This window comes from Electrophorus electricus, chromosome 20 (assembly GCF_041902795.1).
Source record: "Electrophorus electricus isolate QZ-2024a chromosome 20, ASM4190279v1, whole genome shotgun sequence".
Classification (NCBI taxonomy): domain Eukaryota; kingdom Metazoa; phylum Chordata; class Actinopteri; order Gymnotiformes; family Gymnotidae; genus Electrophorus; species Electrophorus electricus.
Genome location: NC_137516.1, coordinates 11,745,191 through 11,759,808, shown reverse-complemented (window position 1 = coordinate 11,759,808; position 14,618 = coordinate 11,745,191). Strand labels below are relative to the sequence as shown.

Sequence of the window (14,618 nt, the reverse complement as noted above, 5' to 3'; positions counted from 1 at the left end):
GTTGCGTACAAGCAGTTCAGTTATGGTTTTGTCTTCCTGGTTTTCAACTCCTGCCTATGTTTCAGACCTCATCTTCTGCCTGCCCCCTGGACAACCCCTGGATTCTGCCCCGTGTTATCAACTCTGAATACCTGCCTGACCCCACTTATCTGTTTGATCTAAATAAAAAAACCTCTTGCAATTAGATCCTCTTCCTCGTTTGTGTGTGCAATTGTTACAATCAGCAACAAAGGGCGTTCCTCAAGGGTCAATTCTAGGGCCAACTCTATTTAAAATTTATATTAAATGCTGCTTCTGTTCCAGACTACAAAGCCCATCTTTACACACATGATAGTATTTTATATTGTTCTGCTTTCTTTGTGCTAGCAATGGAGAAATTACAGTGCTCTGATGTTTTGCATGTTTCTTTTTACTAGTTTTAAATGTATAAAAATGGACTTTTAAAAGGCAAAAACTTTTTTTCTATATTCTATATTTCTATATTGAAATAAAATGTTTCCCACTGTACATTAAGGAAAGGGTTGTAACATAAAAGGTAGCAACATTATCAGTCCTTGATTATGGTGATGTGATCTATGGATATACAGTGTTTTAACTAATTCTACTATTTTTGTTTTACATCATAGCTATCTGTTACTTTCATAGTTTTTACTTCATAATCCCTGCTTGGCTACATTGTAAATGAGTCTCCCTTAATGTGCTGTGCTCCCAAAACTAAATAAATTATTGAAATAAAAAATAAAGGTAGAAACAGAGAAATTTGAATACAAAAAGATGGTTGTATTACACTTTATGTTGTCTAAATGTAGCAGTGATTGTGTTTGTATCTTAAGGATTTTTAAGTCCTTCTCCAGTAGCAGCGAGAAGTAGAAGGTCTGATATATCCATGAACTAATGCTTCATGTATATACATAGCCACAGCAGGGCAGCATCGGGGGTGGTGGGAGGATTCACTGCACCACAGATGTTTTGAGGCTCAGTAACAGCAAGATGTGCTTCCAGTTGTCCAAATACCTATATTTTACTTCAAAATCACAAGTTTCATGTGTCCTGCCTATGACAGTATCAATAAAGTACCAGCGTAAAACTATTTCCCAGCCACACTAGTTTAAGGTTTAGGTTACAAAATTACAGAATTTTAGTCAATGTTACTATTTTTAGAATGACAACTTTGTTAACAGCCTGCTATCTTGGGTAATTTTAGGTAATGCTAAGTATCATACATGCTAGCACCAAAATTATGCTAATGCATATTACATCTTTGTCCAAATATTTAGCTACATACACATCCATGTAGCCAAAGCTAAAGATATGTTTACTGATTTAAGTCCAAAACCCAATACTCAAGACAAAACTGATATCAAGGAAATGGAGGTTGAGTTGGTTAATTAATAAGCATCTAGGTACAATAATTGACAATAAATTGTCATTTGGACCCCAGATTGATTCTTTGTGGAAAAAGGGCCTAAAGCATTTGTTTTCTTTGAGGAAGCTTAGGTTTAGTAACATTGATAAAGCCTTAATGGAAATACAAGTCTTCTACATGACTTATGGAGCCTGTCTGTTTTATGTTTTTTAGTGATCTGTTTGTTTTCTAACTTGAATGTGAAATATAAGAAGCCTAAATAGCATTATCATTATAGCAAGATTATTGGATTATAGAAGAGAAGTGTAGCTAAACTTTGCAACAGAAGGGCTGTGAGTAAGGCCCTGGCTATACTCTTGGATTCCAGCATCCACTCCATTTTGATTTTCCTTTTCTCCCATCTGGACCTTGTTATAGAACGCCCTTAATGAAGACAAATAGGTACAAATATTCATTCAACCCATCACTTATCAGATTACTGAACTGTATGCTGTTTCTTATGCTGTTCTTTATGTATTTTTAAGCATATTTTACCAATGTTTATATTGTTTTTAAGTGTTTTTATAACTATTCTCCAAATGAATTGCCCCAATAGGGATTTCAATTATAAATTAAAACAAATTAAATGAATTCCATAACAATATTAACTGATTTTCTGCCAAAAGCCTTTTTGCTTCTTCTTCTTTTTTTTTTGCTTCCAATGCCACTGTTGTTTCTGCTTGTATTGAGTATCGTAGTTACTCTGTAATTGTTTCTACATTTGACATTCAATCACAAGCAGTTGGCTTGTTAGGTAGATATAACAATAAATACACTACAGGCCAGGTGACTATGTCTATGGTAGAAATGATGGTTTTTATGGTGACTTACCCCATCTATGGTCATATGATCTGAACATGGTGATCACCATTTACATGTACATTTACATTTTCTGCATTTAGCAGATGCTCTTATCCACAGCAGTTTATAAAGGTGCTTTGTCATTTATTCAAAGAATGTATACTAGCCAGTACAGTAGATTAGACTTCAAGTTACTGTTGAACTAGAGTACTGTTGAAATACAAGAATCAATGCTGGTACCTAGAACTGTGATCAAGTATAAGGGTTGAAGGGTTTAACAGACATACCTTACAATAGGTAAGGGTTGGGAGTTCCTGTGATGTACGTACGCTTGTTTTTTAATTGGCTGTCATCCATGACATAATGTCAGTCAAGCATGCTGAGATGCAAGTGTTAGAAGGTGGGAAAGAAAGAATGAAATGGGTGTCATTAGACGAGTTGCCCACACATTTTAAAATGGCTTTTCAAAGCATACAACCCCCTTCCATGAGTTGTGATAACAGTCATTAGGTAGGTATGTAAAGACAGAGAGACAAGGGATATATGTCCAGGTGGATAAAGGGGAAACAAGACACAGGTGCAAGCAGTAAAGGAAGGAGATTGCAAAATGCGACAAGACAGAGACTAAAATGGGGGGAGGGGGGGGGGGGTGCTATCCCCATGGGAACCATAATGCTGCTTGGGTACATCTGTGAAACTCCAGTGGTCACTGTGGTCACTGTGGCCTGTTGAGTCCAGGTTAACAATAGGTGGGTTATAGCCTACAAAATCTAAACTTTTACATCTCAAACAATTCATAGGTGGCCTGTGGTCAGCAGCTAGGTATTTATGGATTTATGTTGAAGCTTAACATTTTAAAAATCAATGCTTTCCATGAAAACACACAGGTTCAGTATTATTCATTGCTGTTTATGTTTGAATTGCTTTGCTTTTCATTGTATTTTAAAATTGAGAAATGCTCTAATTGATGAAAAAAGTTGAGTTTTAAGTGTGACACACTGTCTCTAATTTTAAGACTGTCTACACACAGGAGAATAATAAGAAGCCAGTAGACTAGAACATTTGTCAAAATGCTAAATTTCATACTGCAAAACATGTTAGAATATGAATAACAAGCTCAGAGGCATATTTCTGCTACAACTAACAATGGTTGCTTATATTCGTTTAATCAGGACTTTCAGATTTGTATTTGAATATAGTCAGAATTGTAAAATGCTAATGTGTCCTTTTATGCTGGTGTTATCCATGAGTGCTCAGAGATGCCTTATCTCTGTAGGCAGCTCTAGAGAGCTCATGATTATTTTTGAGTGAGTGTGTGTGTGAGTGTGTGTGTGTGTGTGTGTGTGTGTGTTGATATTTGCTTGTTTCGGGTTAATGGTGTTAGATATCGATGAAGCCCACCCATGGTGAGCAGATACTCTGTTTCACTTTTTACATGTGCAGCTTTCAACATACACTCTCTAGAATGAAAAAGAGTCTGAGTCAGACTCAGTAAATTGAAGAATGCTTTCTTTTTTCCTTTTGATGACTTTTATTCAGAACTAGATTTCCACAATGCAACAGTGTGCACCTCTCTCTGCACACAGTGAGGGAACAGAGAGGTCTGGTGACAACGTCATGGCACATGTGTCTTTTGCTCTGGTTGATTGCACAGTGAACAACATTCTCCCTCCCGCACTGAGGAGGAGTGTATCAGGCAGTAACAGCCGCACACAGACCCCAGACACACTGCACAACAAACACTGCTTGATACTTGGTTGGTGTGAGGTGATTGTGCAACTAATACAGCTTACTGAATGTAATATATGAACAGCAGAGATTTACATACAAGAATATGAACACAAAGCATTCACATCTGCAACACATCCTTGGTTTACATATTGTGTTTACATAAAACTAATACTTGTAAAATTGCAACCAGAATGAAAGTTATTTGAAGAGTATTTTCAAAATGATAGGTAAATACCATTGATGGGTTTAATTCTATGTAATGTTAAAAGTACACATGTCAGCATATACAATTAATTCTCCATCTCAGATTACTAGGAGTTATTTCTAGAGTATGGGGACAAGACAAATAAACACAATTTAAACCAAAAAGTGAAAAAAGCACATATTTATGTTGTCAGTAAGCACCAGTGCTATATGTTGCATTATATCAAGTATTATAACACATAAAAGTTTGCTTTTACATTCATTAATGTGAATCTGAATTTTCTTGGGACAGATGTTAAGGCAGTAATGTGATACCCACAGCCTACAGTTCTGTGCTTAATGTGATTAAATAAACTGCCATGAGATTCAGTAGCAGAGCAAATAATGGAGCAACAATGTACTTTTCACTAACATTTACATAAACAGGCAAAGACAGGCCTAAATCTAAATGTTCTTAGTAACAGCTTGAATTTTAAATATGCTTCTTTAAATTTACCCTATTGTACTACATTTTTAAAGTACTAAGCCAAAGCTTCTTTGGTATAGTATATGATGGCATATAATTGCTGAAAAGTGATAGAACTGATATATAATATTAAAATGCAAATACTGAAAATGGCAATACTGAAAAAATAACACTCAGAAATCTTCATAACATATCTTTTTTAAACAGGCCAATTCATCAAATTGCATTCCAAACTTGAGTTATGGTCGGTGTGCTTAGCACAGCATCTGCAATGCTCATGGTGACACAGTAATCTCTGCCTTCTCAGGCTTAGCATCGGCAAAACCTCAGAGCCCCCTCCTCTATGGCCAATCACCATTCAGAGGAAGCACCTAACTCCATTCTTCTAGCCAATCATCCTTTAGAAGAATGCCCATCCTCTCTCCTCTGACCAATCCTTTTTCAGAGGAAGCACCCAACCTCTTCTTTGCTGACCATTCATCTTTCATGTAATGCAAATGGTGTTGATGGGGCTTCCACAGGGTTTCATTTTTCTGGTTGGTGCCAGTGGCACTTAACCCCGAGCAGAGTGCTGTTTTCACCATAATACTACAGGTGCCTCAATGACCATAAACCAGGCTTTACCCTCCGTCAGCTTCTACCTCTCTACTACCACACAACCCCCCCCCCCCCCCTCACATTGTACACCCTTTAGACAGTAACAAACACAAGTCTAGCAGAGTAGATCAAGTCAGCCAGGTACAGGAGGAAGTTGAGTGCAGTGAGCACTGCGATGGCCAGTGTTTTGTCCCATGGACAAAGTCCCATGCTGGAGCCACAAGCATTGGGCCTGCGGCTGCTCCCGCCATGCTTGTCATCGAACTTGTAGATGGGCCAGATGATGGTGGTGGACAGGTACATGCCTACGGCCAGCAAGGCGTAGGTGGACAGGAAGCGAGCAAACGGGAAGGGCAGGCAGCCAGTCCACTCGGCCACACACATCACGATGATGCCTGCTGACAGAATGAAGCAGATGCAGTAGACAGACAGGCACCACATGGTGGCGGCATTCTGTTTGTACGACACCGGCTCGCTGATGAAGACAAAGATGACGCAAGCCACGAAAGTCTCGCAGACCTTGAGCAAGCCAGGTGCGGTGGCCATGTAGCCAGCCACCTCTCCTGGGCGTGCCTTGCTCATGCTCACTTCACTCAGGTATGCGATGGTGGCGAGGCAGGAGAACACTGTGGACACAATGCGGCAGTTGATCATCTCATTGCGACCGGAGTACCCCTTCAGGAAGAACAGGGGGAAGATGATGGAAGCGGAGAGGCAGAGAAGAGAGGCATAACAGGCAAATGTAATCGGGAAATTCTTCCAGGAGACGGGTGCACGGGTCTGCAGGCCACAAAGCTCCACCAGGATGATCAGGAGTGTACCCGCAAAGCTAAAGCTCCAGCAGAAGATACACCAGTCACCGGTACCATGCGTGAGAGAGGCTCCGTACAGAGCCACGCTGAATGCAACACACGTGAACACCATGGCTGCGACACGTGCCCACAGCAGAGGAGTGGAGCGGAATACCAATGCCATGATGAAATACACAAGGTGGACAGCAAGGAATGATGGGGATAGTCTTCTGGGTTTCTGGCATGGGAGAAACACAAAAGAAAGAAAGATCAGCAGGAAGTAGCATTTGCATATAAAATGAGAATTAATGAGAATTAAAGACTAGTAACAAAATGTTTTGAAAGTTTTGACCCTGATGACATTGAAGACACTGTTAGGAAACATATCCACTGTGTTATGTATTACTATTATACAAAACAAAAGCTGAATAACATTGTAGCTCTACTTTATACAAACAATGTATAACATTGTAGATCTACTTTACACAAATGTATGTAGCTCTACTTTTCCCACGACACAGAAGTTTGAACTGCTGTACTGTACATTTATGTAACAATGCTGCTTACACAGTAAGTAAAATTCTAACAAATTCCTTTACTCTTCTATAAATTTTAATCACCACTGCAACTCGTGGCTCAGTGAAAGCCTCTGACTAATATATTCCAGCTATTTAGACAGACTCTGTGCCAGCAAAATCTTTACTCAACCCTACAATACATTTGTCTATCAGCTTCTGTAGGAGGAGCCAGCAAACAGCACAATCGGAGCATTCAAGCCCCTCCTGCTAGTTCTCCTACACTTCACTTTAGCAGGATGGAATCCTCTCTCTCTCTCTCTCTCTCTCTCACTCACTCACACACTCTCACTCTCTCTCTCTCTCTCTCTCTCTCTCTCTCTTTCACACACACACACACACACACACACACACACACACACACACACACAGACACTCACATTGAGGGTTGGTATAAACAGTACGGACATACCTGTTTTAATCCTACACAGGAGGCCAATAGGGAGGAGTCACCAAAAGTGGGATAGAAAGAGAAGAGAGATAGAGAGACAGAAAGAGAGAGGCTTGATGAGACATATGAAAGCAGAACCAAATATAGAGAAAGAGCAAAAGGGTTTGAGTAAATGTGGCTGTTCTTTCACCTTAGAGAGACTCAAATTTTAAACAAAGACTGAAATTGCAGAGCCGTGAGTCACATTTCCCTCTCTCCCTCCCTCTTTTGCTCCTTGCTCCCTCACTTACACTCCCTCTCAGCTCTGTGTCAGAGTTTCCAGCTTGCTGATGTACACCAGATGTTGAGGATCCCTCCAAACAGCAGCGTGAGGGAGACATGCTCAGTGTTTGGCTTAACGTAGCCCGCTTACTCAAATACCAACTCTCATCTCTCATGCTGTTTGGCCCCCTTGCCACCATTCTCCCTGTTTTCCTTTGATTACATACTTTCAAGAAGTGACAACCCTGCTGAAAAATCAGCACTCACTATGAAAGAAACAAAGAAGAAAAACTACGGAAGAAATGTCTCTTTAGTCTCCATACTGCCAACAGACCAAAAGCATGAATGGAAATAATGTTACTGCTCTGAATCGGTTCTCAATATCACCATCACAGAAGTAGAAGGAACTCCTTCTGCTACAGTAAGGGGCTTTAAACACACCATGGTGAGGACATTCCAGCCTTGTCACTGGACAGAAAAAACTTCTAATATTTGTTTCCATAGCAGAACAAAAAAAGAAAAACTGAACATCTCAAGAGGTCATGCTGCAGGCTATGAGACGCCATCACTAACTGAATTTCAACCACAATCTTGTTAAATTGGCCAAAACACAGACAGCATAGATTCGTCTTTTTAGCGAGAAGTATGCCTACATATACCTGCACCCTTATTTTCCATTCATTTTTCAAAAAGTTAATTAAAAATGTACTGATTTTGCTGATTCATCGAATAGTATATACTGTATGTTTCGAAACATCCTGCACAGAGCAGTTTTAACCACACAAACAGCTTTTATACATACAACACTAAACTGTGTTCCTTTACACATACGGAGTGCATTTTTCAAACTAAGATTTTTTGTAATCAAAAATGGGTAAAGGAAAAACAACCAATTTTAATCACTCACCACTATCGTTAACTACGTCCCTGTATTCGTGATACATAAGATCATACGATCTCTCTATGTCTACTTCAAGCGTTCTACGGTGGGTGTGCCTCCCCACGCGCCGCACCCAGCGGTGCGTCTCTGTCGAATAACTGCGATAAACTCTGAATCCAAAAACGTAGTTGATGCAACACATTAGTCTGGCGAATGTTGTTAGAGCACATAAACACCAATGTTAAGATGAGAACCACGGACTAAATCGACGGAAATTTGAATTCTAACAGACTATGTCGGCCTTAAGATAATGGAATGTATATTTTAATGTATCAAGCGCGTGAAACCTCCACTTACAGCAACGAATTGTCAATGGTGTCTACAGTATGCAGTTTGCTAGCAAGCAAAACAAATAAAAATCAAGGACTCCTCTTTTCTCCGAACATAAAAAACGGATTTTTTCATCTTACCTGTTTTTGTCTACTGTCTCCGTTATCTTTCTCATTCAGTGCCGAGATCAGAAAAAATGGGCGCACGCCTTGATTTAACTTTTCATCTGGCCTCTACATTACGACGAAAACGCCAGAGGAAAACCCCACTCCGCCCATAAGGATCCAAATTAGGTTAAAGAAAATCTCTTGCTTATTCAACCTCTCTCTCTCTCTCTCTCTCTCTCTCTCTCTCTCTCTCACCTATTTTCCGTTATAAGAAAATCCGTTACTTTATTTAACATGAATCTAATTTCTCAGTAGAATTTCAGATTAACTGAAAGACTTATATACGTAGGCTCAGCATACAGTAAATAAAGTTAACACAAACATTTTTATCCAAAGCGATTTACAATTATTACAAATCATTAAGCGATTAGGGTTTGAACCAGATATATTCAAACTACAAGTCAAGTACATTAACCACTGCGCTATCAATGTAAACACTACAATTTTACAATGTAAACTACTAATATACATTTCAATAAAGGATGTTCTTTACTTCAAACATATAGAATAATATGTATGTCAGTATTGATGAGAACCATTTTTTGCAAGGTTCTACTTGGGAATCTTGGGAATTCTACTTGGGACTAAAAATTTTAATAATGTGCTTAACAACAGCTGTGCATACTATTACCATGCAAGGACATCATATCTTCTGTTTGTTTATGTCTCTAGGTAATAAAATCAGTGACTATGGAAACCAGATGCATGTTTTGAAACATTTACAAAATGTGGTTAATGTGGGAATCAAGAGTTCATTTCCTGTCAGAGCAACTGAAATGCAAATATAGAAATATGGTGTTTCCTCATAGCCTCTGACATACATACACACATTATGTGAGGAAATCTGATTATATTTGTGTATTTTTCTTTGATTCATATACATTTGCAAAAGATACGGATATTTTGTTTTGTTTATTTGTAGAAAATATTAAGAAATATGAAGAAGGAACACCTAATGCTAGTAGTAATAATATATGGCACAACATATTATGCCTACTTCCTGGATGGGGAGTATTAAAGGTAGTAGTATGAGAATGGGAGGAAATTTATTGCCTTTTCAGTTTAATTATAAGTTTGAAAAATAAGTTGAGATGATTATGTATGTTCTTTAAGACTGATATCTTTTCCCTACATTAATTGGATTGCAAATTGTAAGCTGTGTGTATTATTCTTCTCAGCCCTACATACTCCATCCTCACAACCACTCTACATACATTCAATTAATGTTATTAAATACTGGTAGGAGGCCTACTCTGAAGGGGGCCATTACTCAGTGCGATTACAGTGGAAACACCATGTATATCCTCTGTAACCAAGATATACACATGACTGTTTATACATCACAAAGCAGTTGTCAGGTGGACTTGTGGGGGAAATGACATTAAGAATTCATTTGTGCCATACTGTTCTAGGAGTTCTGGGGGTCATGTTTCAAGCTAATGTCTCATAGTCCAGAATGTATTAATGAATATGAACCACATGTTAATAACCAAATTATAACAAACTGGTCTATTAAATAATTAATTAATTTGATCTTAATATTCTCTTACTATACTTTTACTATTCTGTCTACTTCTTTTCATTTTGGTTGTTTATATGCATACCATGTTTTGCATATTGCGTTCAAAATTTTAGTCAGTAGTTATAGAAACAGAGTCACCATTAAAGTGAACATCCAAGTTCTGTTGGTTGTTCATGATCTCCATTCAGGCTGCAGTGATTACTAATTAAAAGCCCTAACGCAGTAGAGAATGTAGCTTAATATATTTTTAAATCAACCAATATACTTGACTCTTAAGAGAATGAATACTGATCCACAGTGAAGCTCTAAAGCACTTTTAACACTTAAAATCTAATTTTACATTTACAGCAATTTTGAAATAAAACATTTTATAAATGTGATCCCCTGAGAGGGACTGCATGTCATCTGACAAAGCTGACCTGCCACTGCAATATTAAATATCCTTTATGCAATAACTGTCCAATATATAACTAATTTAGTAATAGATTCATGTTCTCTATGCAGTAGAAAGTTTTAGATAATTATCTTTACAATGTGACACAAGGTCTTTTTAAAATGTATGTGTGGTAAATAATATTGAATTTATTTACTACATTGATTTGTACATGGTTATAATTATAATTATTAACTAAAATGAAATGTATCATGGTCAATTTTAATTGCATTTATAAATTAAATAATGCAGTGTTACACAAACTGGTGCTTTAAAAACCATCTACAGATTATAAATGCAAGTCAATGAAAACATCAAAGTTAAATGCAGCACAGGAAGAGATACTCCTCCACATCACTTTGGAGTTGGCACTTTTTCCACCAGCTGTGTTGGAAGGAACACAAATCTCTCATCAACTATCCAGATGGACCTGACGTCATGCCAGAGTATCTGCCAGTGAACTTGATCCCACCTCACAGATTTCGGCAACATATCCTTGATCCACATATGCAACTGTGTTGTACTGGATAATTGCATCTTCATGAAAGGGCTGACAAACTTAAAGGTCTGAACACCAACAGTGTTAAAACATATAGTAATACAGAGCTGCATGAAGAACAACCTGTCCTTAAGTGTCAGCAAAACTAAGGAAAGTCATTTACTGCTTGTATTGTCCTATGATTGCAGATTTGTTCCACCTGTACACTGAGTTCTCAGATTATTAGGAACACGTACGCAGCTGTACCAATAGACTACCAGTGTCAGGTTCTGGGAACAAACAGAGAGAGTTGTATGCAGTATAATAGATGCAGTATAATAGAGAACAGGGGCAGTCCAAAGATGTAGTCATACACATACAAAGGTAATGTCCAGAAGTAGCAAATAAAACCAAAAGGGAACAGGCAAAGAGAGTAATCCAATGAGTGAGCCAATAAACCAGGAGAACACACAATGTTACCACTAGCACAGTAAGGCACAAAAGGTCATTGAGACTTCACAAATACTAATAAGGGAGTAGAACAGAATGAAACAACCAGGAAGCATGAAGCAACAAAACTAGGAAGTGAAGTAAACAAAACAGGCAGCGTTGCGGTGGGAACCGCGATGCCAGGGAGTGGTGAACATGACAATCAGTTTTTTTTCTTGATTAGTCATGACTTATAGTAACTTGACTTTTACACAGAACAACTGTACCTTATTCCTTGTAGCCTCCTTCATTAATGACCAATTTTAAAACATGGGCAGGTAATGTCTGAATATTTTGTGCATTTATATATATATATATATATATATATATATATATATATATATATATATATATATATATATATATATATATATATATATATATATATATGCCCACTTATGCTGCATTCTGTAACGATCAGTCCCTCCCGGGTTCCATGTTCAGTGTTTCGTGTTTTCCCTGTCTTGTGTTTTTTTCACCTCCGTGTTTATAATCGCGCTGTACATTCCACCCAGCGCAAACACACGAGAGGCTCTCCAGGAGCTGTATGGAGCGATTAGTGAACTGCAGAACGTTCATCCAGACGGACTGTTTATTGTCGCCGGAGACTTCAACCACGCAAATCTCAAGTCAGTACTGCCTAAATTCCATCAATATGTGAACTTTGCAACGAGAGGAGCGAACGCGCTGGATCTCGTTTACACAAACATTTCCGGTGCGTACCGGCCGGAGCCCCGCCCCAACCTCGGATACTCTGATCACATGTCTGTAATGTTGATTCCTGCATATAGACCGATCGTCAGACGCTCTGAAGCAGGTGAGAACCTGGCCAGCAGGAGCCATCTCTGCTCTTCAGGACTGTTTTGAGCAGACGACTTGGATCACGTTCAAGGAGGCTGCTACTGACGGTGGCACTGTTAATCTGGAAAAGTATACAGCATCAGTGACTGGCTACATCAGCAAGTGCATTGATGATGTTACTGTCTCCAAGACCATCACCACACACCCAAACCAGAAGCCATGGATGACTGCTGAGGTGCGCATGCTACTGAGGACCCGTGACTCAGCCTTCAGAACAGGTGACAGAGAGGCTCTCAGGAAAACAAGATCAGGGAAGCAAAGCGTGCAAAGCATGCGATCAGGGAAGCAAAGCGTGCACACGCACAGAGGATCCATGGACACTTCAAAGACACTGGTGACACACGGTGCATGTGGGAGGGCATTCAGGCCATTACTAACTACAGGAAAACATCACCTTCCTGTGACAGTGATGCCATTGAATGACTTCTATGCATGGTTTGAAGCACAGAACAATGTTGCAGCAGAAAAGTCCATCCCTCTGAAAAATGACCAGGTGCTGTGCCTGACGGCAGCTGATGTGAGGCGTACTCTGCGTGGAGTTAACCCACGGAAAGCTGCTGGACCAGACAACATCCAGGGTCGTGTGCTCAGAGAATGTGCTGACCAGCTTGCAGACATCCTGACAGACATCTTCAATATCTCTGAGCTGCACCGTGGTCCCAACATGCTTCAAGACCACCACCATCGTCCCCGTGCGTGTGTGTGTGTGTGTGTGTGTGTGTGTGTGTGTGTGTGTGTGTGTGTGTATCTTCCTGGGCTAGTCCCGCTCTCTGAAGTGAGTGTGTGTCTCACTCTGGGCTTGGGGCCATACTAAGAGCCTACACACATGTCCGCCACACACCCACTAGCAAACGGAAATGAGAACCATTCCATCCTGCCATTGCAAACACACACACACACACACACACAAGCACAGACAGCTTACAGAACACACAAAACACAAAAACACACACATGCACAGTTACCAAAAACAAATTCTAAATTATTATTTTAAAGTGCTCATTTGTATAGCAGTACACAAGCAAGCTTCCACTAAAATGGACGCAGTGACCACTCAGTGAGCAATAATTCTCAGAGTTGTGAAATCTGTCAAAGAAACTTGCATGAAGCCTCTGAGACAACAACAGGTGGTCCTTTACACACTCGCACACACAGGCGCGCCCGGACACACACAAGCAGAGGCGTTTGTAAGGAGTGTCCGTACCCCCACGGTGTCGTGTCTCAACGACTACCGTCCCATCGCACTCACATCCATCATCATGAAGTGCTTCGAGAGACTCGTCATGAGACACATCAAGACCCAGCTTCCCCCTTCTCTGGACCCCCTGCAGTTCGCGTACCGCCCCAACCGCTCTACAGATCATGCCATCTCTACCACACTTCATCTGGCACTCACACATCTGGATAAAAAGGGCACCTATGTAAGAATGCTGTTCATAGACTTCAGTTCAGCATTCAACACCATTCTTCCTCAGCATCTGATTGGAAAGTTGAGCTTACTGGGCTTGAACACCTCCCTCTGCAACTAGATCCTGGATTTCTTGACTGGTAGACCTCAGTCAGTCCGGATTGGGAGCAGCACTTCCAACACCACCACACTGAGTACTGGTGCTCCCCAGGGCAGCGTACTCAGCCCTCTGCTGTTCACACTGCTGACTCATGACTGTGCAGTTCAAATCACATCATCAAGTTCGCCGATGACACGACCATGGTGGGTCTCATCAACAAAGACAACGAGTCAGCATACAGAGAGGAGGTGCGAGAACTGGTGAGCTGGTGTAAGGTCAACAACCTGTATCTGAATGTTGACAAGACAAAAGAAATGGCTGTTGACTTCAGGAGAGCAAGGCGAGATCACTCCCCGCTTGCCATCAACGGCTCCTCAGTGGAGATTGTCAAGAACATCAAGTTCCTTGGTGTTCACATAGTGGAGAACCTCACCTGGACCCTGAACACCAGTTCCATCACCAAGAGAGCCCAGCAACGTCTTTACTTCCTTCGGAAGCTGAGGGAAGCCCATCTCCCATCACTTATCCTACCTTCTACTGTCGTACTGTAGAAAGCATCCTGGTTTGGGAACTGCACCGCCCTTGACCGCAAGACCCTCCAGAGTATAGTGAGAACAGCTGAGAAGATCATTGGGGTCTCTCTTCCCTCCATCACGAACATCTACATAACACGCTGCATCTGGAAAGCCACCAACATTGTGAAAGACCCCACACACTCCTCACATGAA

At 40.2% G+C, this 14,618-nt stretch overlaps 2 protein-coding genes across 2 annotated transcripts; one reads left to right on the top strand and one right to left on the bottom strand.

Annotated features, from left to right (window-relative positions):
• Nucleotides 1-3,713: 3,713 nt before the first annotated feature.
• myadmb (myeloid associated differentiation marker b) lies at nt 3,714-8,723 on the bottom strand. Its single transcript, XM_081703705.1, has 2 exons — nt 8,573-8,723; nt 3,714-6,233 (listed from the first exon to the last, which is right to left on the bottom strand). Exon 2 carries the CDS (start codon nt 6,177-6,179, stop codon nt 5,298-5,300), a length of 882 nt encoding a protein of 293 aa, XP_081559831.1. The 5' UTR covers nt 6,180-6,233; nt 8,573-8,723; the 3' UTR covers nt 3,714-5,297.
• A 2,046-nt stretch (nt 8,724-10,769) lies between these two features.
• On the top strand, nt 10,770-14,250 carry LOC145652576 (uncharacterized). Its single transcript, XM_081703087.1, has 3 exons — nt 10,770-11,799; nt 12,037-12,150; nt 12,313-14,250. Exons 1-3 carry the CDS (start codon nt 11,775-11,777, stop codon nt 13,194-13,196), a joined length of 1,023 nt encoding a protein of 340 aa, XP_081559213.1. The 5' UTR covers nt 10,770-11,774; the 3' UTR covers nt 13,197-14,250.
• The last annotated feature ends 368 nt before the right edge of the window (nt 14,251-14,618 follow it).